This window comes from Microchirus variegatus, assembly GCF_963457635.1.
Source record: "Microchirus variegatus genome assembly, chromosome: 6".
NCBI lineage: Eukaryota > Metazoa > Chordata > Actinopteri > Pleuronectiformes > Soleidae > Microchirus > Microchirus variegatus.
The window spans coordinates 29003524-29030028 of NC_139807.1; the positions used below are offsets into that span (position 1 = coordinate 29003524).

Here is a 26505-nt window from a genome sequence, read left to right on the forward strand (position 1 = left end):
TCCGATTAAGACCAAATCCATTCTGAAAACTCTGATCCGAGAAACAAACTTCAATCCCAACAAGACGGCTGTTGTATGCTGATTGGAACACTCGATCGGATCATGACTTCCTGGTTCTGTTACTGCTGTATATCCATTCCAACAGACTCGGAAGAGAACGAAAATGAGACGGCGAGTGGACGAGTAATAGCGTTTGTTCACTACAGAAGCGGGAGTCTGTTAGATTCTTCCTCGAAAGCCTTGCACGTGTACGCACACCACAATCTGATCATTTCATTCTGCATCCATGTAAATGACGGAATTGTAAATTGCAATTGGAACACATTTTTTCAGAAAGAAGGAACTTCACACGTGTAACCATAGCTAGTCTAATCAAAACCCCTGGATCGGACATCAGGAAAAGAAAAACTTAAATCCAGTACGATCAGTAAACCCTAAATACAACATACATGTTCTAAACAAAGGCGATATGTCATAGAGAGTGATGTCTGCCGTCACAGTCATGTGACAAATGTCTGGCATGCAGTTGGAGCATGATGTGTCTGAAATGGCTGGTTATATCGAGGTGGCCAATGCATTGGTGCAAATGTCCTACGCACAGAAAAGTTGCTCAAAATACTATCATGGACTAATAAAAGTGAAAGTTAAGATATTGGTGTCCACATGATGTACAGCAAAGGATTTGCCACTAAATATTAAGTTATTCACTTAAATCTAATTCTAAAAATTAAGCTCACCTAAGAATATGTGTTCCATTACAAACATGAAGGCTATATTTTGAGTTGTTGAACATTTCTGGATGGAAATACCTGGAAATAAAATCTAAAAATATTGATCCCTTGTCTTTTAATGTCAAACCCACATGTTCAAAGAGAACAGCAACTATAAATGAATAGTGCTCACTCTTAGAATACCACATTAATTCAGAATTATTACTCATATTGTATTTGTACTCAGTCAGAAATGAGTGGTGTCTGTGCATCTCTTATATAAACTGTAAAAAAAGAGAAAACAAATAAAAAAAGTAGAGCATGATTCAATGCCCAGAAAGTAAAAGTCAAAGACTAATATCAGAACTCCTGGGGGAAATTGATATTTCAGCACAAACTACATTTTAATTTCTACGCACAGCTCCTCAGATGAAGGCTTCCAAAGTTAAATGTCATTCATCTGTGGAGCAGTTGGTGAGAAAAAGAGTTTAGAACGACTGATCTTGTCTCATCTCGGCCTTTTCCTAACTCACTGTCGCTCTGTTAATGAAGGAGAAACCAATCTCAGAGGTTTTATGGATTCGAGCATGACAAAGGACTAACCAGATTAGTCACAGTGTTCACTGGGATTTCTTGGTTTATAGTGATATTGATTTTCTGCACATTTAGGTCTGCTCTCATTCATAATCCTGGGTTGTGTATAAGGATGGTTATATCATCACATGCGATTTCACAGGTTTTTAACTCCATCACTATCATTGCACATGTTTGAACTTTGATAACTTAATAAATAATTCATATATTTGTGTGCTTTAACGTAAAATTTATACAGTTACATTTTTTTACTTCTACAGTAATATACTGTATGATATACATACAGTGAATTTACAGTCAAACATTTTAGTGTGTAATTAAGGAAACTGTAATTAGTTTTGGTATTAGATTGTATAGTATTATAAAAGAAACCCAATCTGCACAGACAGACCCATTTTAGTCATGCATTGATTTGATATATATATATATAAATCTGAAAAGCTGGAATTGCTGTTGTCTCTAATCTCTTCAGAGTGGGATTAAAAAAAAACAAGGGTCATATTGAACTCATCTCTAACATACTGTGGACGGAGGGTCTTGTCACACAGACTATAGATAAGAAACACATGATGACATCACACTGCTATAGCCATGTACTACATGTTAAATGCAGTATTCACAGAGCGAGTTAAAGCTTTCAGGCAGCAGTTTACACACAGCTCACAGTCTGAAGAGACTGGACGTCTTTAAGCATCCTTCGTTCGGCCAGATCACCGCATCACTCCACCATCAGACGTGCGTCACACGACATTAAATTAGTTTGTGCTCTTAACTGATTTTCATGTTTATCTGCTTGTGCAAAGATCCAGAACATCATAATAGATGCATCAGTATTTTTTTTCATTTAAATTTTGGCCATAAAATAAAAAAGGCCTACACAAAAGACAGAACTGAAATAAAGATGCACATATTACACATATAACAGTTTTAAAAAAACAAACCAACTGTAGTCTGTATCTTTTAAACATAAACAAACATCCATTACAATATAATCCTTGTAAAATCAGCTCACTACAGCAGTGTTTAGTTCTTGTGTCACCCAGTGACATTCCTGTACTGCACCCAGGAAGTAATTGATGAGATACTGTATATAGAGACAAGCACATCATTGCACGAGTAAAGCGAGCCGGTTGCAAACAGATTGGAGTTTGACTGAAAACACAAAGAATTATCCATGAAAAGTTGATTCTATTATTTAAAAAAAAAAATAAATAAATAAAATATATATATATATATGGTATAAGTACTTCTTGTCCCTGTCCGTCCCTGCTCTGCCGCTGTATACACACAAACTCTCCCTCAGTCAGGTCTGATAGTATTGCTTGACAGAGCCCCTTTTCAGATGAAGGACAAGGGAAACAAATACCTGGAATACCCTCCAAAAGGGTTCCAGGTGGAACCTGGAGCCAAAAAGGGTTCTCCTATGAGGACAAGCCGTAGAACCGTATATGGTTCTACTTAGCACTTTTATTTCTAAGAGTGTAGAACATGGAAGTGGGGTTTTTGAGAATATAACAGCACATACATGTCACATGTCTCTGTCATCCCTTTGTATCGTGCTATCACTGTGGCATCTCTGCACAGTGTCCATCATCCTGCAGCAGTGCAGATGAAAGCCACAGAGGCTGTATTATCATTTCCAGGGCTAATAGGAAGGCACATGAAACCTGTTCTGTGGAGTACAGCGAGGACAATAAGGGGCCTCACTGATGCAAGGCACATCAATTACAGTGTGAATGCGACTATGAGAGAAATAAAATAGATCAGCGACAAGCAAATAATAAAACTCCGGAACGCCAAACGCATGAAAACCCTTTCAACTTAAGTCATTAAAAAGGGTTTTTAGCGACAGGAACACGGAGGCTATTCCAGTAATTGTCAGGCGAGAGCTGAAGTGGTGAAGTGAAGATAGAAAAAATCAACAAAACCTTTTTGCGAGAGCGAGAGGCTGGAGAACAGTCTGCAGCAGAACCGTGTGAAGGAGGCGTGGAGTGGGATGAGAAAGATCGCTGGCTAAAGACGGCCATGCCAAATGGCTCAGTGGACCAAAGAGTTAACACACATTTTCAGCCGCTTTGACACAGGGATACCAGCTCACCCTCCTCTGACAGTTCATGCTGATGGGACACTGTTCACTGCCGCCTACCCCATGCTCACAGATCACCTTGCTTTGTTCCCTGCTGATGGCAGCATGGCTGATTACCCTCCAACTCCTGTTGATCCCTCATCACTTTAAAGGTCAGCTGTGCAGCCCTGGTCCAACAAACCCTCCTGCGTCCCCTCATCCCCTCGCTCTCACCCCCAGTCAGTGCAGTTAATACACTTGAAAACACCATTTACAGAAAACCCAACATCGCACCTTTTCAACCTTTTTACGAATGGTTTGACATTTAGAAAAATAGCCTTATTCACTTTTTGGCAGAGAAGTAGATAAAAGGATCAATATCACTTTTACGACTGGTTCATATCTTGAACCCAGCAGCTTCAGAGGTGCTGCTGGGCGAATTCTTGGGGATAAAAAGCTTCTGGTTTCTACAGGAAATGCCTGTATCTGTGTCTTCCTCTTCATGTTTCTTGGACTTTCTTTTTAATTATTGTAGTTTTTGACCCAACAGTTTTTTTTTTGGAGCCAGTCCCAGTCAGACGCCTACAGTCTTAGAAATAAGTGTGCCAAGTAGAACTATATAAGGTTCTTTGGCTTGTCCTCATAGGAGAACCCTTAGTGTAACCAAGAACCCTCTTAAAACCCCTTATTCAGGAAAGGGGTTCCAAAGGGTTCACTGGACCAACACGGTTCTTACTGGAACCACCAGTGTTACCAAGAACCCTTGAAAAACCAATGGTTTCAGGTAAAACTCCAGCCCTTGTAGAAGAACACTTTTGGAACCCTTATTTCTAAGAGTGTACCTGCTACTTTGACCAAGCCACAGGCTACTCTGCACCGCCGAAGCATGGGACGTCCCATTGGACAAGTTCAGATGTGTATATCTCAGCGACATCTTGGCACGTCACGATGGATTTTGTCTTGCTTATGTAAGACGGTAATAGCTATAAGCACCTAAAGTTCTATAGAGATCCAGAAAGTCACAGTGGATCTGTGAAACTATGTGGCCTTCAGTTAGCGTCAAAACTCAAAATGTTTAATTTGCCAATTGCGAGCCATTGTAAAAACAAGTCATACAAGCAGGTGATTGCATGCTTATAGAAAAGTCTACACAACAAGCCTTGGTGGAGGTCTGTGCTCTCTGCACTTATCATAAATAATACAAGTTTTAGTTTATCTCTTGTCACCTAATGTATGGTGTCATGTATGCATATATGCAACGTTGCTGTTTCATGAATGTAGAGTAAAAGTTGGAGGTAGTTTTTTTTTTTTTTTTTTTAATCTCTATGCTGAGTTCCATCAAGAGAGCCTAAATGAAAGCACCAGCTGACAGGAGGAACTGGCAGGCGTTACTGTGAATCCACTCCTTAGGGAATCTCTTCTTTTTGCTCCAACCACAAATGAACTGACATCTGAAGGAAGAAAAAGAGCCTTGTGCACTCGCAAAGATCGTGACTGGAGAGGGGGGGGGGTATTTTTATGACAACTGGAGGCCTCAAAGGAAAAATGTTAGTGCTCACTGTGCGTATCCAGCTCCAGAGTGGGGGGGAAGTTAAGTGGGATGAATTGGTGTAAAATGTCAAGTCAACAATCGATTTAATCAGTTTGTCATTCAGTCAATATTTATCAGTCTGTTAATTAATCAGCCAGGTCACAGCTGTCACATTCATTCGCTCATTAACCTACTTCATCGACGGCATAATGGAAGCTTTAGCAACTCACTCGCTAGTTTGCACGTTGTTGTTTGACGGGGGGTTAAATGTGTGGGATTCTCTTTTCTTGGCTGAGAGCAGAGACTTCCTGGAGTTTCTGGAAAATGTACCATGTTAATTGGTGAGATTTTAGCGGCGCTGGTTGGCAGAGTTTTCTCACTTTAGACGACGGAGCCAGGTTATCCGTTTATACACGTTTCCGGTCGACAGTATATGCTACGGTAATGGGTTTCTGGCAAAAGGTGTGAGTGTGGTGCCAATTATGTCGTTAAAAGGTGCATGAAAGAGAATAAGCATATCACCCAAGAATTCAGATGTATTATTTAAAGTGCATAATAACAAAGTATTTGCCGCCATTTCTGTAAAACAGCACCTTTACCCTCGATCTCAAAAATGTGCGCTCCCTCTTGTGCAAGTGCTGTCCCGATTCTCAGAAAAATTTAGTTGAGGGGAAAGTTTAAGTGCTGCATCGCCCTCAATATTGAGATTTTCCAAGACCACCCTTGGGAGCAAGGGCTGCCCAGAATGCATTGCATGTTTTCCCATAACAACGATGGCGCCGAAAGCAGCGAAACGAGTACGCTACTAATTAAGTATTTTCTTTGTTAATAGAGATATAAAAATGATGAAAACCATTGTATTATCTTAGTTTAGGCCCATATTATGGATTACTGACGTCATTGTTGCGTAACATTTATTTTTATTTTACGATCTTTTGTCAATAGCCGGCCGGTGCGGACAAGCGATGGTTTGCTATATGGTTTACTTTTCAATAAGCCGTGGTGTGTGGTAACTGTCAGCTGAATATATCCGTGGTTGTGGTATTTGTATGAGTATCATCTTATAACTAACTGACAACCTAATAACTTGACTGACAAACGGATCGTAATAAATAATCCTGACGTAAATGTGTTCTTCTTCTTCTTTCTTGGAGTTGACAGACTGGACGCAGCTTTCGCGTTATTCTGCCCCCTACAGTCTGAAGACGTATCTGCATTTAAGGGGTGTCCCATTTCTAAGTGACAAAATAACCCTCAACACTTGGTTTTGAGGGCCAGTTAAGATTAAGGGTTGAGCTTGAGGGTTAAGATAGGAATTGGAATTGGCCCTAACTTGATTTTCTCCTCTTCATTTATTCTTGGACTCTTGTCCGATTGCCTGTCTAAGGACTACCTTAGCATTAGCTCCATTAAACTGTGCATGTAAACATACTGACTGACTGGCTCAACAAAAGGCTCACATAATACCTTAAAGAGTAACTAAACCCCTTTACCAGTTTTTTTCAGGTTAAAACTAGTGTATATGGTTATCTCGTGATATTATTTAGTGATCCAGGTCCAACTCTTGGATCCGCAGCACTTCTATTTCTGGCGGCTGCTGCATATATTCAGAACAAGTGGGAGAGGAAGTAGAAAAACGAAACTTCCGGTTTACTTTTCAGAATAAAACCACCCCGTGTTGACGCCACATCGCATTTCACTTTACTACATCACAGAAAAGAGTCCTTGCAAACTCAGCGTGCTCCTGTTTATTCGGTCAGCACTTTTGCTTTACACTACAGTTTTGCCATTCGCACCTATTCATACATTCATATCCATTCATGCAGCACATGTATAACCCATTCACACACTGACAGGAACAACTGGAGCTTAAGAGTCTTGTGTCATCAGCAAACCTTCAACCTTCCAGTTGAAAGACATCTTGTATACCACTCATCCACCATAGCCTTGAAACACTGGGTCAATTACTTATCAGTTTCTACTTATTGTCACTTATATTTAATTGTAATACATCCATTTATTAAATGTCTGTACTGTATTTTCCACCACCACAATCGGATTGATTGAATTTTGCGTCCATGTAAATGATTAAATGGCAAATTCCAATCGGATCAAATCTTTTTGACATTAGGGATTATTACCTATCCATCCATCTTCTACTGCTTTACCTTGCACATGAGGGTCACGGGGTGAGCTGTGCCAATCTCAGCTGGCATAGGGTTGCCCTATGTCACACCCTGGACAGATCGCCAGTCCATTGCAGGACCACATATAGACACAAACAACCACTCACACCAATGGTCAATTTAGAGCAGTGTTTCTCAGTTCAGGTCCTCAGGGCCCCCTGCCCCTGCATGCTTTAGATGTTACCCTGCTCTGACACACCTGCTTCAAATGGTCAGCTCTGCAAAAGCCTGATAACGACTCATTCATTTGAATCAGGTGTGTTGGAGCAGGGCAACATCTAAAACATGCAGGGCAGGCGGGCCCTGAGGACCGGAATTGCAGATTTTCCACCAATCTGCATGTATTTGGACTGTGGGAGGAAGCTGGAGAAACCAGAGAAAAACCCACGCAAACACAGGGAGAACATGCAAACTCCATGCAGAAAGGCCCTTTTTTTCCAACTGGGTCACAAAGCCAGGTCTTCTTGCTGCAAAGGCAAAAGAGCTAACAACTATACCATCCGTGTGGCCTGATATGACCTATATTTAGCATAATTATTGAGAGTGAGTGTCCACCGAGGATAACAGAAGCAGCTCATACAACGATACTTAAAAAAAAAACTGAATTGTCCCTTTAAAGTGGCATCACTCACCTCATTAAAGTGCACACAGATAAGATCAAGCACATTACCCACAATTCCACAACTGCAACTCCAATTGCAAAATAAGCAAATGTTTAAAGGGATAGTTCGGAATTTTGGACATAAGACCTATTTTCCAACTCAGCCAGTGTGATGGAGACGTTTGGAGACGTTTTCAAGAAACTTCATTCAGTTCTTCTAGTTGCCGAGTTCGCTGGTGCTATGGCTAGCGCAAGTTAATGGTACGCGTTTGCCCTATATTATAAACACTCATACCGACTCCACAGTGCACCTGAGGCAAATCGATTGTAACGGCCCTTTGAGGGACTACTTTCTCAGCAGCAGCGGAATCAGTCCGCCGCTGCCATAGCCTAACATACAACGATACTTCAAAAAAAACTGAATTATCCCTTTAAAAGTGGCATCGATCACCTCATTAAAGTGCACACGGATGAGAATAAGCGCATTACCCACAATTCCAAAACTGCAACTCCAATTGCAAAATAAGCAAACGCTGAAAAAAACCAAAGTGAACGTACCTGCCACAGAATTTGGCCGTGGCATCACGAGGGAGGAGGTGCTGTTTACGTGGTACTGTGGGAGGGGTCTTTTAGGCGCTGGCGGCGTCCTGTGCTCCATGATGTCACTTTTAGGTAAGGCCTCATCTGGTTGGGCGCTCAGATTGTCCCTGTATGGTCCAGCGTGACGGTCCTCGCTGACTCGGCCCATTGCACCAGCACCAGCACCAGCCACCGGGCCTTCGTCCTTGGTCAATAGCTCGCTGGAGATGCTGCGCTCCTCATTCTCAGAGGAACTCGTGGTGGTTGCTGATCCGTACAAAGAAAATTAGATTTTAGACGAAAAGAGCGACAAAAAACAGAAAAGGCAAGAAAATCAAATCCTACTTCTTATGCATGGAATTGCTTACTTGCACTTTTGTTTCAGGTGGTATTGACTAAAAAGCTGCAACATGCTTCTCATTCAGCAATAAAACACAGCTGTTTGACACACTTACATCTTATCAGAGTGTGTGTCGTCGATGCACCCTTTACCCTTTCGTCTGTAACTATAAATACAAAGTCCCTCTTTGGAGAGGGAAAAAAAAGTGTCCTATTTTAGGAGAATCACACACATAAGCAACAAAGACAGCAGTGTCCCACTTTTGACAGGGGGGAGCTGGAGGCTCGAGGCCGTAGTGGCACAAGCAATATAGAGGAACTGGCTGCGGGGGTTTGGTGCACACGTCTGACAAGGACTTGAATTTAAGCTTTGTAGCATCTGCCGTCCTGTCAATCACCACGTAGGGAGTGGTGATAAGTGGTTTTATATTTTGTTAAATAGGCACTTTTAAAATAAATTCTAGTCTTTCCTGTGTGTCATGCTCCACATGGTGGAATAACTCATCCGAACACATATAATGGGCCCTTGACAGAGCAGCCATTTTGACATGTTTTAGGCAGAAGAGTACAGGTGTTACTCATCCAATTAATAATGGCTCTGTTCAGTTCCTGTAAGTCAGGAGAGTATTCCTCGTTGTCAAGGATCCTTCCTTAAAGCAGAACTACGCAGGAGTTTTACCCCGATTTAACAGCTTTGGAGTCATTATGATGGTTAAATGTCTCCACTCCCCCGACTGTCTGTTAGCAGAAAACCAGGGTCTCGCAAAGTCTTGGATGTCATACCCAACTCATTTTCACTTTTCTAAATTCTTAGACTTGGTGACGAACCATGAATTCTTAACACGTCTATTTCACTATATGTTTTTTCCTGTCATCTCCCTCTCAAGAGGTCTCCATGATGATGTGGAGCCGCATATTTGATTTTGCAGAGTCAAGGATTCCCTTCCTTACACAACATCTCCCATTTATCCGGAGTTGGGATTGGCACTTGGCGTATATTGGATTTAGCTTCCCCTTGTGACTGGGGGTCAATTTAGAGTGTCCTATTAACGATGAACAATAGGAAATGGGTATTTTGCTAAGGGGTTACCCTAGGCCTTGGCCTGATGGGAATTTGAACCGTTAACCTTCCAGTTACAAGACCGATTCCCTTCCATGTTTTACTGTTGCATACATTCATTTCTGGGTTTAATTAGAAAATTATATACTGTGAGAATTTATGGTAAATATAAAAATTTAATTTAATTTAAAAAACAAACAATATCATGCACTTAAAACATGACACTGATTTATTGTTTTTACATTGATTAGGTGTGTTTATCTAGGTATCACATTTAAAAAAATCACATTGCTCCAAAGTACAAACTAAAAGAAACAACAGATTAAAAAAAAGTTAAAGAAAATAGTAAAATATTTTTTTTTGTTTACATTATTACATTATTATGTATTGCAATTATAACCCAATACACATCTTTACAAAAACGCATGTATGCAAAGATTTGTGGTCTGCGGATACACAACATGCATTTTTGTAAATTCTCTGTATGAAATACTCAGTCCTTCATAGAATTTGAAGCATCCTGCACATTTTACAGACATGAAATCCTTGAAATTCAGTATGCGCCTCAAAACTGAGGAAGCTCAGTGGAACTCAGCCATGATTAATTTATTTACACCCATGATATTCCTGCTTTGTCCTGTCAAAACAGCTGCCTTGTAAAGGTCTCATTCAGAAAAATAATTTCCAAAAATCTTAGCCAAAGCCAGGAGATAAAACAGCAGCATCTCTCACCTATGATTCCACTGTCCTTGCTCTCCAGGGTGGAGGTGGGGCTTTGAGGAGGAGGCCCATGGCTGCTGCAGGTGGTAGCCGCAGGGGCAAGAGCAGGACCAGGGGCTGGGCTGGATACAGGACTGGAGAGGGTCCCAGTGGGGCTGGTGCTGGAGCTGTAGTGTGGTGAAGGTAAAGGTAAAGGCTGGGGCAGAGTCTGGCCTCCAGCACTGGTGCTGAGAGTGGAGGAGGGACTCTCTGAACACGGGGAGGTGGTGCTGCAGGTCAGAGTGGAGCTGGGACTCCCTCCCTGTGCAGAGCTGTCACACTGGAAACAAGAGAGAGACAGGAAAACGTGACAGGAAGATGTATAAAAGGAGGGAATGTGCTCAAGAAAAAGAGGAGAAACACACCTCGGCGAAGTTATTATGTTCACAGTAAACACAGTAAAATGACAGTGTCAGTTCCCTTTCTCTGAAGTAATACCAGACTGTGCGTGACAGTGTTTGCCTTTATGTGCATTGTTCCACGTGATTGTGGCGGTTCGACTGTGCACACAGATGGTAAATGAAATGATAATTCCAGTTATTTCCATCCTGGCTGTCATTTTCCCAATCCTGCATAATGACGGCTGGTTGTGCCGAAAACTAAATCACGTCAAAAGTAGACATTTACAATTTACTGTGCGAGTAACTGTGCACACATTCTGCTCCGCCACACGCGCTGGATTTCACAAAGATGAAATGAAATGTCTCTTTTTTTTTTTTTTTTCTTTTTTTTTTCAGGTGCCAGGTTGCATTTTAAGAATTCCAAAAGGGTTCCAGGTGGAACCTTTATAAAAAGGTTCTACCTGAAGCCCAAAAGGGCTCTCCTATGAGGACAAGCCGAAGAACCTTATATGGTTCTACTTAGCACTTTTATTATTTCTAAGATTGACCATATTTCAAATTGCTGGAGGTAGTTTTACTTAATAATGTATGTGTACGATCTCTTCAATGAACGTCTTATTAGACGATAAGAACTTGGTGGACATGGATGAGGGGAGAAAAAAAACCCATCCCTCATCCTTGCAGTTTGATCACGTACTATTCAGCTCTCTTCATTACCGATGCAACATTTTTGCAGCGCAGAAACTGTAATGGAGACAAGGCAGCGAAGCTGAAGTGGCTCACTGTTATTCCCTTTATACCACCGAGACTCATCTATCATAGCCGGGGACAACCCACATTCCTCATCTGAACCTCACTATCTCTGTGAATCTGGAGCTCAGGTGGTGGAATGAGGCTGATAAAATGGGCCAAGGCTGAGAAAAACGCAAAGGGATAGAGATGGAGAGACATGGGCACATACGGTAACTCTCAAACAGAAAGCTTCTGCTAACACTGCTATGAGTCGAGCAACGGAGCCCACGGCAATAAAAATTAATGACGTTATAAAATAGCAAAAGAATCGATCCATCTTGCCAAGGCGGGTCTGAGTGGTCAATCGCATGCATTATTTACTGTGGTGTTTTCTAGAATCTTAAGTGAGTAATATTTGCATGTTTAAGATTTAAAGATCCCTCAGGTAACGGCAGCTAAAAACAGAAGGTCAATTCATAAAACCACGTATCGACTTTTTATTTGACGTGACAGCAAAGGGCCCCATTAAATCAATGCGCTGCCTTACCTTCTTTTCCCTCCTGTCCTCCATTGGAGAGCTAGCAGAGCCAGGCGTTGCTTCTCCCAATAAGAAGCATAGTCTGGTCATCAGTTCCTGGGTAGAAAGGGAGGAGCCCAGCTGGGGCTCCACGTGGAGGTCTGCTCGGACACACACACACACACACACACACACACACACACACACACACACACACACACACACACACACACACACACACACACACACACATCCAGGGCACACGGGTTAACAGGTAAACAGAAACATGTCAGGGCCAGATGAAAGTACCATTTAACTTTAGCTCACAATCTTTCCCACTCATCAGCATCACTGGTGGACTGAGAAAAATTGATGCATCCACAGGTCAGCACGGCCCCAGCTGCTGCCCCCATGATTATTACACACACACACACACACATACATTCTTGTACTTGCTGCATACTGAGGACCAGATAAACGTACTGACAAAGTGAGGACCAGCATTTCCACAACACAATTACAAATATCTACTTCATGAATGTATCTATACAGTTCTTTAATCTATAAAGAACTACTGGGTGCAGTACCATAAAATGTATGCAGGTGGAGCCCCAGAGCAAAAAGTGCTGGAAAACAGGTTTTTGTACCAAATTGAGGACCTCTGTTAAAAACAGAGTCTAGCACGTTTACAATCTAAGGAAGTGATTTCAATGAAAATAAAATGAGGACCGGCCAAAATGGCCCCATTTCGTAAAAATGACCTCACTTTGTTGGTTAAAAACCCTCACTGGTCCTCAGTATGCTGCAAGTACAAGACACACACACACACACATTCTTGTACTTGCTGCATACTGAGGACAGGTAAAAGTGCTGACAAAGTGAGGACCAGCATTTCCACTTTATAAATCAACACAATTACAAATATCTACTTCATGAATGACATCTATAAATATCTACTGGGTGCAGTACCATAAAATGTCTGCAGGTGGAGCCCCAGAGCAAAAAGTGTGTGAAAGACCAGGGCTGGAAAACAGGTTTTTTGTACCAAATTGAGGACCTCTGTTAAAAACAGACTCGAGCATGTTTATAACCTAAGGAAGTGATTTCAATGAAAACAAAGTGAGGACCGGCCAAAATGTCCCCACTTCGTAAAAATGACCTCACTTTGTTGGTTAAAAACCCTCACTGGTCCTCAGTACTGGTCCTCAGTACAAGAACACACACACAGTGTGGTTTCCATGACTTCAAAGGCCATTACACTGACTTACATTCATTCCCTTTAGACTTAGTCCAACCTAACCATACCACGTGTCCTCACCTTAATCATTCACATTGTGGGGACCTGCTTGTTGTCCCCATAACGTGACTGTGTGAACAGCTTTAGGTCCCCACAACACAAGTAATACCTGGAACACACACACTCACACACTCTGTGGCTTTCCAGTGCCTGTTTGAGGCAGCAGCGTGGGGTTGTGTGAGGTTGAGAGTTTGCCTGCACTCACGCCTGCCAGGTGCTCTCGCTTAAGAGACGGCCTGTGAATTTCAATGAGCTCGGCGTCGACTCCGGAGCAGAAAAAGAAGGGAGTGCCGCGGCTCTGCTTCGGCTGAAAAAACTGCCTGACACACGGATCCTGTGCTGCTTCTCCTCCATCACTGTTTAACATTGGACTCCCTGACGCTTTGACCTCTAACCCCGAGCTCGTCCGCTCTGCACACCCACCGCTGCAGAGCGAGCCTTTCCACAGATCAGCTGTGCTTGGCCCGAGCTGCACAGCGAACAGTGCTCCGTTCCCACACCTCGTCTCTGTCCTGTTATCAGCTGACTAACATGCATATTGAGTAGGCATGCAAACAGACTGACAGGACATCGCAGATTACAAGAACACAGCTCACTCCTCCTCACCAAAAAAAAAACACATCACATTCCTTTTCTCTCGCTGATTCTTCCCAATATTATGACTTATGTCTCATTATCTCCTTTTCACAGGTGCTGCATTAACACTGTGATCAAGGTCAATAATAAGAGGAAAAGCCTGGTCACTTTTCTTCAACTTGCCACAGTTAAAGTCTTTGGGCCAATTCCAATTCCTATCTTAACCCTCAAGTGTTGAGGGTTATTTTGTCACTTAGAAAGGGGACACCCCTTAAATGCAGATACGTCTTCAGACTGTAGGGGGCAGAATAACGCGAAAGCTGCGTCCAGTCTGTCAACTCCAAAAAAGAAGAAGAAGAAGAACACATTTACGTCACGATTATTTATTACGATCTGTTTGTCAGTCAAGTTATTAGGTTGTCAGTTAGTTATAAGATGATACTCATACAAATACCACAACCACGGACATATTCAGCTGACAGTTACCACACACCACGGCTATTGACAAAAGATCGTAAAATACGTCAGTAATCCATAATATGGGCTTAAACTAAGATAACACAATGGTTTTCATCATTTTTATATCTCTATTAACAAAGAAAATACTTAATTTGTAGCGTACTCGTTTCGCTGCTTTCGGCGCCATCTTTGTTATGTGAAAACACGCAATGCATTCTGGGTAGCCCTTGCTCTCAAGGGTGGTCTCGGAAAATCTCAATATTGAGGGCGATACAGCCCTTAAACTCGCCCCTCAACTTAATTTTTTCAGAGAATCAGGACAGCACTTGCACCAGAGGGAGCGCACATTTTTGAGATTGAGGGTTAAGCAAGGAATTGGAATTCACCCTTTGTCACTAATACTCTTTTCACTTGAAAACCTGCAGAAAAACTTGGGTGAAAGTGTATTTCAGAAGAGGGGAAACTTTGAACTTCAATCTGGAGTAACATGAGGACACACACACACACACACACACACACACTGAATGTCTGCTACTTTTCATCAAACCACCTTAGCAGTTGCCATTGGAAACGGGAAGCTGAGAGGTGCCTGGCAACAGCGGATGGAAGATGCTTCATAAAAATGCGTTTAGCCAAACACACATAGCCCTTCTGTTCAAACACACACACACACACACACACACACACACACACACACACACACACAGAGGAGGCTGATCGTTCGCTTTAATCTGGACCAGAACTGGAAGAGGACGGAACATGCAGACAAGTCGGAGGAGAGAGAGTCGGGGAGAAACTGTCATAAAACAAACGCACACTCTCTCTAAAACATCAACACAGTCGTTACACAGCAACTTAACTTCACCGTGTCGTTGAAGACGCACTCAAAACATGCACTTTGTCTCATCCTTCACTCGCGTCTCACCTCTGCCTCATTCATTCATTCATTCATTCATTCATTCATTCATTCTCGTTCAGCTCCACTCATCAATACCTGGATAAACAGGCAATGATGCTATTAAACACACACACACACCTGCTCTCACCTCTGCGGTCTGTCTTGCCACGGCACGAGGCAAAGACGAGAGGTTCTCTCGCACTAGAAGAGTCCTCCACATACTCCAGCTTCTCCACACGTCCTTTTGGCCACAGCGAAGAGGCAGCGAGGAGAGAGGGAGGGAGGGAGGGAGGGAGGAGACAGGGAGGGAGGGATGTAAGAGAGAGAGAGCTATTAATCCTACCCAGATGAGATCTGTGGTGCAGAATTTGAATTGTGTCCCAGGAGCATAAAGCAGTGTGTGCAGAGTGTGAGAGACGTATGGAAACAGTGCAATGTTCACCGGAGCGTGGGCGTTTATCTATAATATATCAACACTGCAAATGTGTGTGTGTGTGTGTAATAGATGACAAGGGACAGTGCACGTCCACTGATGTGTGTGTGTGTGTGTGTGGGTGTGTGGGTGTGTCTCAATTTATGCATGTTGGTTCTTGGAGGCGCAGATTGTTCAGGAGTGAAGATCATTGACAGGCAGCAACACTGCTGCATTTGAATCACACACACACACACACACACACACACACACACACACACACACACACACACACACACACACACACACACACTGTGAGGCTAAAGCCACGATGACGCTGTACATTTATACCGACTGTTGTTTTCTGCACACACAGTCAACAGCAGTTACCAGCAGCACCTTTTTTTCAGAATGGCCGTACTTGCTGCAGGACACTGCCCCCTAGTGCTTCTTTTGAGGTTGTTACAACATGGCAGTATGTTTTCTGTTCATTCTACAATAACAAAAGTGTACATGATTTATTCTGTTATGAAAGTTTCACTGGTTTCAACTTAATTATGAGATGATACTGTGCACTGGGATAATTAAATATTCATAAAGCTGTAAGTACAGTGCAGAAAAATATGACTTTTTTTTCACTGTAGTTTAAAGAGATTTGGGGCTGTTTCACTCACCACGCTCTTTAAATGTGTTTTACTTTGTGCTGCTTAATTTGCTCGTGTAAATGATTCATGTGCACAGATTCAATAATAAAAGGAAATGCAATGGGACAATAGTTTGGTCCAAGAATCAAATAAGAAATGCGTGGCTTTACGTAGCAGACAAAACCAAAATGAATCCTTGCACTTCCATGTTCAGAAACAGCTGCATTTCTGAAAATAGAACTCGCATTGATCAACAATTGGTGCAACGTCTCAGTGCTCAGACCTTCATACAGTGGAGGAAATAATGATTTGATCCCTCGCTGATTTTGTAAGATCATCCACTAACAAAGAAATGAACAGTCTGTGTATTTTAATGGTAGGTTTATTTTAACAGGGAGAGACAGAATATCAAAAAGAAAATCACATAAAACAAAAGATTTAAATTATTTTGCAATTCATTGAGTGAAATAAGTATTGTAAGTATGTGTTTGTACACAATACGTATGTGATGAACTACAAGAAACTGACCTCTGTACTTTCCAACAAGAGTTTCTCCACCAAGGACTAAGTAAAGTTTTGATAGGGGGTCAAATACTTATATATTACATAATAATAATGCCATACATAAACCATCTGTCTAATGTAGGGGTGTCAGAGTCAAATTAGACTTGGGGGCCGATGAACAGCAGTATAGTATAGTATGGTCAATAGGGGGCCGGCCTAGAGAACAAAATGTGGGGGAAAAAAAAAGAACTTTCGTCAACTTTTCGATGTGTCGAGCTCATTTACGAAGGTTGCAAATTGCCAAAATTCAAAAAGGCCGACTTCCTGTTGAGTTGAGGTCTTCCCGCCGAATTTCCCAATTCAATCTATGCCGAAGTTACCTGTATCATGTGAAGCGATACCTGTATCATGGCGAATGGTAGAATTTCGCCAAGGGTCGCCGTGTTCATGCCGTTTTTGAATCCGCAAAACCTTTTTTTCCGACAACAATGCTAACATTGCTCCTACATGGATTTGTAGAAAAAGTAGATAGACTTGTACATAGATTCGCAAATAGCCAAAATGGTAGTATGTGTTTAAAAGACAGTGAGGTTGTGGGCCATGTTTTCATTATAATATAATATTAAGTGGGGGGCCGCCTGTAATCGATAGGGGGGCCCGCATATGGCCCGCGGGCCGGCAGTTTGACACCTGTGGTCTAATGAAACCATTCCAGGTGTCTGCCTATGTGTTATTTCATATAGATTTGATGTTTTCAGTATTGATCTACAGAAGGGGTTCTCAAAGTTCTGATACCTGAGGGCCAATTTAGGAACCCAACATTGGACTGAGGGCCGCCAAAGGAAAAAAAACAGAAAGAAATCCCATTTGTAATAATTTTAATGACCAGATTTCAGTTCTACACTTTAGCATTAACTAATATAAGCGTTAATATAATGTATTTTAAGCATTAATATAATAACACTTTATAATTTACTGGGTAATTACCCAGTATTTTGGCCATTGTTCTTACCTTCTAATTACAGGTTAATACACATTTCTGTTATATTTACTAGCTACCTACTTATTACCAGCTTATAACCCATAATACACTAAAATTCACCATATAGAAACCAGGTAAATACCCAGTATTTTTGTTTACACTTATTGGTCTGTATCCAGTAATGTCCAATAAACATTTAACAAGCTTAGTAGCTCCTGGATTAAAACTATCAACTGTAATTCATTGAGGGCCGCCAGAAATGTTTCTGCGGGCCGCCATTGGCCCCCGGGCCGCACTTTGAGAACCCACTGATCTACAGTATGTTGTAGAGACTAATGAAAGCATAGACAAACCACTGAATCAGAAGGCGTGTCCTATATGGGTTTTATTCTAATATAATAGCTCAAAACTGAATGAATCCTAATTGCAGTTCTCATATTCAATCATTTACTCTGACGATGTGTCACATGTCGTCAGGCCCTGAGGACTCGTGTGTCACATGTGTGGAACAGCTGAGCGCTTAGATGCTCTCTGCTAATCAAGGCAAAACACATGAAAGCAGCTATTTTTTGCATCCTATTCCCCCTGCGCACGTCTCCTCATCGCTCTCTGTTCTCCGTCATGAAGCCACGCTTTGCTTTGTTTTTCAGAATTTCAACCCACCTGGGAACTTGACGCACGAGTGGGAGGCGGCTACGTCAGCCTGGCGAGGAAGAAGAGGCGAGGACGGTAGAGAAATGGACACGCCCCTGGTCAGTCTCCTCACTTTAACCGGGCTCACAGTGAAGCGGCCGTCAGGCTCCTGCAGGAGTGTCTGAGCGTGTCTGTTACGGCCTCTCTGCAGGGTGCTGTGAGTGTACAGCTCACCACCTGCAGGCGTGTGCAGAAACAGCAGGTGTTAGTATTTTTACGAAGCCTTGTTAAGTCTTTAAACTGTCCCCAGGAGGCGCTATAGAGCTGCAAATGAACATGGTTAGATTCCTGAACACCCATTCACACTGAAACCATCTTCTCTGGTCACAGATAAACACTTTCCACCATGAGCAGAGTGGCGCAGCGGAAGCGTGCTGGGCCCATAACCCAGAGGTCGATGGATCGAAACCATCCTCTGCTAAGAGACCTTTTTGTCGGGGGCAGCCCATGGCACAGAGTAATGGGAATTGGTAAAATTGTGTAAAAAGAATGGATTAAATGTGGTGGTGCAGGTGTATGTGGATACGACTGTTGCCTCACAGCAAGAAAATTGGACATTCACGTGCAGATTCAGGCCTGTCAGTACCCGATCTTGATCCATAATCCGTTCTGGTCATGCTCCAAAAGTTACATAGTAGTAGATTTGAACACCTTGGGCTTGTAAGTGTAGGATTGCTGGTTCAAATCCTGCAATGGTTCAAGGGCTGCCCCAGAGCGAGGCCCTGACCGCAGATGAGGGCTGTGTGTGTTCACTACTGGGGTGAAATAAGGATAAGGATGGCTTAAATGTGCAAATTCAACTTATTCTAATGACTTAAAGGGATACTTTGTATTGCTAGAATAGCAGTCGTATTTTTTAGAAAATGTGCTTCCCTCCCTCAGTTTTTCACTGAGTTGTAAAAAAATCTGTTTTCCATTTTCAAAATTTGCCCTACTGTGATGCAAAACGCGTCATGTGACTCACATTAGGGCACATTTGGATAAGGGAAAACAGATTTTTTTACAAGTCAGGGAAAAACTTAGAGAGGGAAGCACATTTTCTAAAAAATACTACTGCTATTCTAGCAATACAAAGCCACATTCAAATCGGAGAAGTATTCCTTTAATTGTTTTTAAGTTAGCCTGTAAGGTAAACAACACATTATCATACCAGATGTCGTTTAAGATGATGATTATCATTATTATTTTTATTAGTAGTAGTAGTAGTAGTAATATTAAAAGGCAGAACAGTGGTTTTAGAAGTGGGTAATCTGGTGACCTTTGACCTTTGACCTTTGAGAAAATATCATATAGTCTGATGAACGAGGTAGAATGGTACAATAATAAATGTACGATATGGACTAATCACCGCCCTGTGATGGTGCTGTAGTGGACACTGTGTGTCAATATCCTTGTTTTTGTTTTATTTATGATGTTACGTTAACATTAATCACTGCTGTTGAGAGAAAATGAGCCTCTTCTGGCATGAGCAGAGTGGCGCAGCGGAAGCGTGCTGGGCCCATAACCCAGAGGTCGATGGATCGAAACCATCCTCTGCTAGTTTTGTGAGGGCAGCTCGTGGCACAGAGGAAAGGTCGTGGGTGCAGATAAGTGCTGCCCACTCACTTGGGTGTGTGTAATAAGGACGGATAAGAAGCAGAGAACACATTGGTGTGTGTGCAAAAATGACTAATTCAAATTCTAAGAATGCAGCAGCTGGGCTTTTATTGTCACATCAGCCCAGTCCTGACTGCTCTGTAGAATTGATTTTTAAGATTTGACTAGGTTACTAGGTAATAAGGTTGTTCATTTATATTTTATATATTTTTCTAAGGTCTATGAAGCCACTGGTCACTTCAGTAAGAACATTTACATTAAAAACTTTAATAACTGTAAATGTCTGTCTTTAATTTACATTTATTGCATGTGGCAACAGTCGTAGCCACATGCACCTGCACCACCAAATTTAATCTATTATTTTAACACACCAGTAGTGGACACTCACAAGCCAGCCACACGAGGAAGTACCCTAATGTAAAGTTTTCCTTCCTTGTAAATGATTATGGAAAAATATTTTTTTAAAAAGCATTAAAACATATAGTGAGAAAAATAAATGTCAGGGCAGACTGAAGACGTGACAGCGACGTGGGCGTGAAAGTGTGTCTGACATATGGCTGCGACACAGAGAGCGAGTCCTGTCTCGGAGGCATGTCACTGAACGAGATAATGGAAAAGTTGGCAGAAGCCAGAACATCTAATTAGGGGAATTGGATCACTTTCAAAAAAAATGAGGGTACACTTGTAATAATAAAGCTTCAATTTAATATTTCAACATGTTCCTGCTGGCCTGTAATATAACAGACACTACGCCTGATCCAGAGTCTGCAAATAAACATGATAAACACGAACAACCAAAGCCTGGAGTACGGTGGCCCTGAGGTGCACAAACGCAAAACACAAACACAAATCAAATCAAAAACACAAAAACAGCTAATCAAAAACACAAAAACATTAACTCAAAACGGAAACGCAAATCACACAACACAAACGCAGAAAACACAAAAACAATAACTCACAACGCAAACCCAAAACCTATGGATGTTAAAAACACGGACTGTGCAATGAGCGACGACAATGGTCGATCGCGGGAAACAACGTTGTGAGTTAATATTTTTGTGTTTTCTGCTTTTGTGTTTGCGTTGTGTGATTTGTGTTTGCGTTGTGAGTTAATGTTTTTGTGTTTTCTGCATTTGTGTTTGCGTTGAGTTAATGTTTTCGTGTTTTCTGCTTTTGTGTTTGTGTTGTGAGTTAATGTTTTTTCGTGTTTTCTGCTTTTGTGTTTGCGTTGTGAGTTAATGTTTTCGTGTTTTCTGCTTTTGTGTTTGTGTTGTGAGTTAATGTTTTCGTGTTTTCTGCTTTTGTGTTTGCGTTGTGAGTTAATGTTTTTGTGTTTTTTGCATTTGTGTTTGCGTTGTGAGTTAATGTATTCGTGTTTTCTGCTTTTGTGTTTGTGTTGTGAGTTAATGTTTTCGTGTTTTCTGCTTTTGTGTTTGTGTTGTGTGATTTGTGTTTCCGTTTTGAGTTAATGTTTTTGTGGTTTTTGATTTGCGTTTGTGTTTTGTGATTTGCGGTTGTGTTTTGCGCCTCAGGGCCACCGTACTGGAGTCCAGAGAACTTACAGACAAAGTCAGTTACTGCACTCATTTCCTCTGTGGCAGAATTATTTTTTTTTTCTGACAGCTGCAGAAGATAATATAACAAATTCACTTAATGTGCCGTTGCATAATTTAAAAACGTGTTTGAGGGTCATCGCCTGAAAGCCTTTAATGCTCAGATTAGAAGAAGCGATATTGCTCTGTAAATGATGCACGGCAACAACACACTATGTCATTTTTAATGAGACTGACACAGTTCTCCATCTTCCTCTAGGTTCTTACCATGATGAAATATTAATGAGCAACATGGTCGCTCTAATACTGAGCTCCACTTCATGTTCATCTGCTCCGTGTGCTGCTGTGGAGCTCGTCCTGTGCCGGATACAAACTTCATTTTAGGGTGGAAACGAGTGACAGCAGATGAAACGCACTTATATGAAGCAGTCGCAGTCATTAAGCCATTCACAAACTCTTTTTTTAAATGTTATTTCATTAGTAGGTCAGGATGTTTGCTGTAGCCACCTCTGCCTGACACACTTTGAATACAAGCAGCGGGACACGGAAAGAAGGACAGAACACACTGATGAATTAGGCTAATTGGAATGGATCTACTTTTATCACCCAGGAGAAGAGAACCTGAATATGTCCGTAACATACGCGCGACACAAACTCTACGCTGATTTAAATCAGGGATCAAATGCAAGTCGGTGCAAAGAAAGAAATAAAGAAAGTGCATCAGACTTACCTGGATGTTTCTTGCTCTTCTTTTCTCCACGTTTCCCTCCTCCCTCTCTCTTGTTCCCAAACACAGCTCTGAACATCACTGCTGCTGCTGTCGCTGCTGTCTGTGGAAGACTGAGCAAAGACATGTTAGTCAACACACACACACACACACACACGATGATGATTAACTCAACTATTAGTTTTTAAATCGTCCGTCTCAGAAACTCTTTTTCTGCCTAATTGGTGTTTTCTGTTTTCAGAGATGTGCACAATAGCCGGTGCACTCCAGGGCGTTGACAAGTGAAAAAAGGAGGACATGTTCATTAACACTGAGCTGAGATTACCTGTTCTCATGTCGTTGTACATGTCTTCACATAAATCCACAGCAGTGAGATGCGTCGCCTCCTCGGTGGAGTCTCAGAGTGAGTGAGTGAGTGAGTGAGTGAAGGATGATGACACACGGTGATGAGCCTCATGCACACGTGTCTTAGTCTGTTTTTTAATTGGATGTAAGTCTCTCTGGTATTAGCCATAATAATATATCTTTTTTTAAAAGACAATGAAACAAGTTAAAACCTTACATAGCATGCAAGGACTCTAGTGCTGGCACCAATAATGTACATTTTATGAAACTATATTTAGACACCCGTTATTCCCATGGGTTGCCATTATTGGTGCAAACACCACAGTACCTGCAGCAGTGAAAAACCAACTACTCTTTTAAAGGTAAATCTAGTGCTGGATGATATGTGGGAATACAATATATCATTTTTTCATAATTTGGCTCATATACACCATGATATAAATCAAATCAACATTGATGTAAAGCTGTTCCATATAGCTTATAAATAATCTCTGGATATTTTAAAGGTGCATTATGTGATAAATCTAAAGCAACTGGCCATAAAATCCTCCTAATATGTCACAAAGTCTTAGGAATAATGTTCATATAACAAACTGAACTCACCAACAACAACAGTACAGACAAAATATTTGCGTTAAAAAATGTTTTTTGCAGACTGCAAATCATGTTTTGGCATGTGGCTCCACCTACCGCCGTCTACCAATCATTGCAGTCAGTAGAGTCTCAGCTGCAGAGCAACCACGGGTTGCCAGTTACGTCAGAAAACGAAACCTAAAAGACCTCGGTATTTTGAATTTGAATGTAGTAACTGTTTTTGGCCACATTCTTACATATGGCACCTTTAAGGTTATATCCTAATAATAATAATAATAAAGCAGATATAAGGTGATACAAAGCTGCACACATGTTCTTTCTCTGGACTCGTGAAAGGTTTTCTTTTGAGATGTTTGTGCTTCTCAAAGGGTGAGGGTGACAATAAACTGTAAATTAAATATCATGATCTTAAAAGTATTACCTTTAATTTCAGATATCTGCTTCATTTCATTTTCATTTGGTTATTTAATGTTAAATGAAGGATATTTGTGTGTTAGAAACAATGTCAAGAGCTGTTGGACAATGTGAATTTGCCTCCATCGCCATCTATCATATCTATCACTGGGGGGCGACAATGACCGCTACAGTTTCCTTTTTGTCCTCAGGGGGGCGAGCGAGAGCCACACACGGAACCTATTTATTCTGGTCGCTCGCTTCCACACGGTCTCTTTCACCGACTGCACTCTGACAGAGGAGGAGAGAAGAAGCCGACTACTGCTGTGAACTACCATGCTGAACGATGTCAGAAGTTCATTTATATCGCTCGACATGTTCCCTTGTAAGTATATAATACCACCACCACGCCTTAACCGTAGATGAAAACAAAAGTACCGTTAACGCAGCGGTTGTTGAGTTCGAGCTTTAAAGCGTCGGTCTTGGACACGTGTAGATTTGCGAGGGCCATTTTGTTTAACTAACTCGGACATGCCATATCCGCAACGTTCATTCATTCACGTTAGTATTATGGAAACCACGTTATATACAAGTTGTATACGTTGTTCGGTATTAGAAACGTGTTCTGTCGAGTTAACATTAGCTTACACTGATGGCTAGCACGCGTAGACGCCGGGCGGGCTGCTTCACGACAACGATGTGCGTCGACCTCGCCGCCGCCGCCATGTTGGTCCGGGCAAAACGCTGTTGTACTTTTATACACCGTTTAAAGTGTATTATACATTTTAAGAACACCGCCAGTATAGTAAAAGCACAGCGAAAAGGCCATTTTCGCCTGTTTTTTTTTAAACAGGAAAAGCACAAATGTTACTGGTCCATTATCTATGGCTCTGTGATGTGAACTAGCATGCACCCTGAAGCAAAATGCAACTCGGCCACCGTACATTTGATTATGATCTTTTTGATTATCATTTCCTTATTAAAAGTGATAAACAATAATTAACTCCTTGATTTATCTGTTTAACTCGAGTTTTGTATGACAGGGAATTATAATTACAAGTCTAGATGTCGGATGGAGATGTTTAAAAAGACTTCAATATTTTATTGATTAGTATATCAAGGCTATGACAACTTGATGATGGTGATCTAAATTTAAAGTGTTGTCTGAACATGGATAAACGGAAAGTAACTCATTCTGAAACCTGCTCTTTGATTTTCCAGCGCATCACACTCCAGCCTTTGGGCACATGAAGAAACCTGGAGGAGATGGATGACGATGCTGGTGTCTGAATTTTGGCAGAATGTCATTCAACACCAAGGAGGGAGGGAATCTACCCTCTTCATCACTTCTGTTTGATAAAGTATGTAAAATGATGTGTGGTTATGTTTTTATTTGTTGTTGTTGATTACAAGATGCATCTTTGACAGCCTGGCCACTCTGCTGTGAGTGTATTCTGGGTTTTAAAATTTCAGATGCAATAACAAATGTCCCCGCGCTTTCTGCTCGTCTTTCTTCCATGACGTCTCGGATTGAATAGGGGAGGATAAATGAATAATAAACAGTCTAATAAACTTGCAGCCCAATAGACCTATCTGTGAAGAGTATTAATGACATGTTTTCTCTGCTTTGCAGTCGACACTGAGGTGAAACCAGAGCTGTTTGCTACGGCTGTAACCCACACTGTTGACAGTCTTGGAAGTAGAAATGCATCCACAGGTGAGCAGAAGTAATGTTATAGTTGTGGTCGAGATTTTGCATCCACTGATAGACCTGAGGTTAACTTCACTTGCCTCTGTGTTTGCATAGAGATGCTATACTGAAACTTCCTCGCTCTTTCTGACTGCTACGTTCTATAGCAGCACGGATTGAATTGAGGAATACATGTAGTCTTGTCGCATGTGATTAGAGCAGCTTTTTGACAGTTGAAATGTTTTTTTGTGTGTGGATTATATTATTTTAACTTCACCCTCAAGCATTAAAGTATGTACTCGGTGCTTTGTTGCATCTTAATGCTTCTAATTTTCTTGTAGGAAGCGAGGGGAAAAATACTCGACACCTGATGGAGCCTGGAAAAGGGGGACAAAGTTTCTGATTATGACTCTATATGCTGTGCCTCTAATGTCAAACTGATACCATTTTGTTTGTAAATAAAATATAATCATCTTTCTGGATCTATGAAGCATTTTTTGCGTTTAGTTTTAAATTTTTGAATTGGGAAGTGTGAAGATTAGTTTAAGACTAGTACATAGTTCCAAATGTGGCTGTAAGTTGTACAATCTTACTCAAAAGGTTACCGCACATTGAAGCAGTCATCGGCTGACTGTCAAATAATTCTCCTGTCACGCTTCTTGTGTCTGAATGTGCTTAGAAGTAGCTGGATCAGGCAAGGAACATGAAGTACTTTTTCAATCACTCACGAGCATTGTTCAAACCCGAGGTCACTCGAGGCTCTGCAGTCCCACAAAATTGTACATTTTTTTCCTCCATTGGTTTCACACAAGACTCCCACTTGTTCCTAGAACACCATTGTTGGGTGGTTTTCACCTGAGCCATATAGATTCATGAAAACCAGGTTTTCATCTTCATATTTTTAAAAGAAGTTTCTAGGTCCCAAATTCCTAATTATCCACTACCTTTGGAGCATTTTTATATGGCCCCCTCATGATGCTTTTCTTTCATTTTGTCAGGCATGACGGTTTAAAATAAAAACACTACTCAAATGTGTCATGTTTTGATATATTTTGATGAAAAGTAATTATGTGTTTTTATTATCTCAGTTAAAAATCACCTGGCGTTAGTGATGGTGTTTTGAATTTG

At 41.4% G+C, this 26505-nt stretch overlaps 1 protein-coding gene and 1 long non-coding RNA gene across 2 annotated transcripts in view; one reads left to right on the plus strand and one right to left on the minus strand.

The window, feature by feature from the left end:
- Positions 1-22434, minus strand: part of LOC310928534 (protein TANC1-like) — a gene marked incomplete at both ends in the record, with an annotated part of 63200 nt that extends 40766 nt beyond the window's left edge. The window contains 6 exons of the mRNA XM_083891101.1: positions 8246-8533; positions 10398-10704; positions 12045-12175; positions 15393-15485; positions 18450-18656; positions 22359-22434. Of these exons, the coding sequence (XP_083747227.1) occupies positions 8246-8533; positions 10398-10704; positions 12045-12175; positions 15393-15485; positions 18450-18656; positions 22359-22434 (1102 nt within the window). The remainder of the gene's footprint in view (positions 1-8245; positions 8534-10397; positions 10705-12044; positions 12176-15392; positions 15486-18449; positions 18657-22358) is intronic.
- A 1534-nt stretch (positions 22435-23968) lies between these two features.
- On the plus strand, positions 23969-25842 carry LOC310928541. Its single transcript, XR_014592861.1, has 4 exons — positions 23969-24072; positions 24909-25048; positions 25321-25404; positions 25719-25842. It is a non-coding gene; the product is annotated as an uncharacterized lncRNA (long non-coding RNA).
- The last annotated feature ends 663 nt before the right edge of the window (positions 25843-26505 follow it).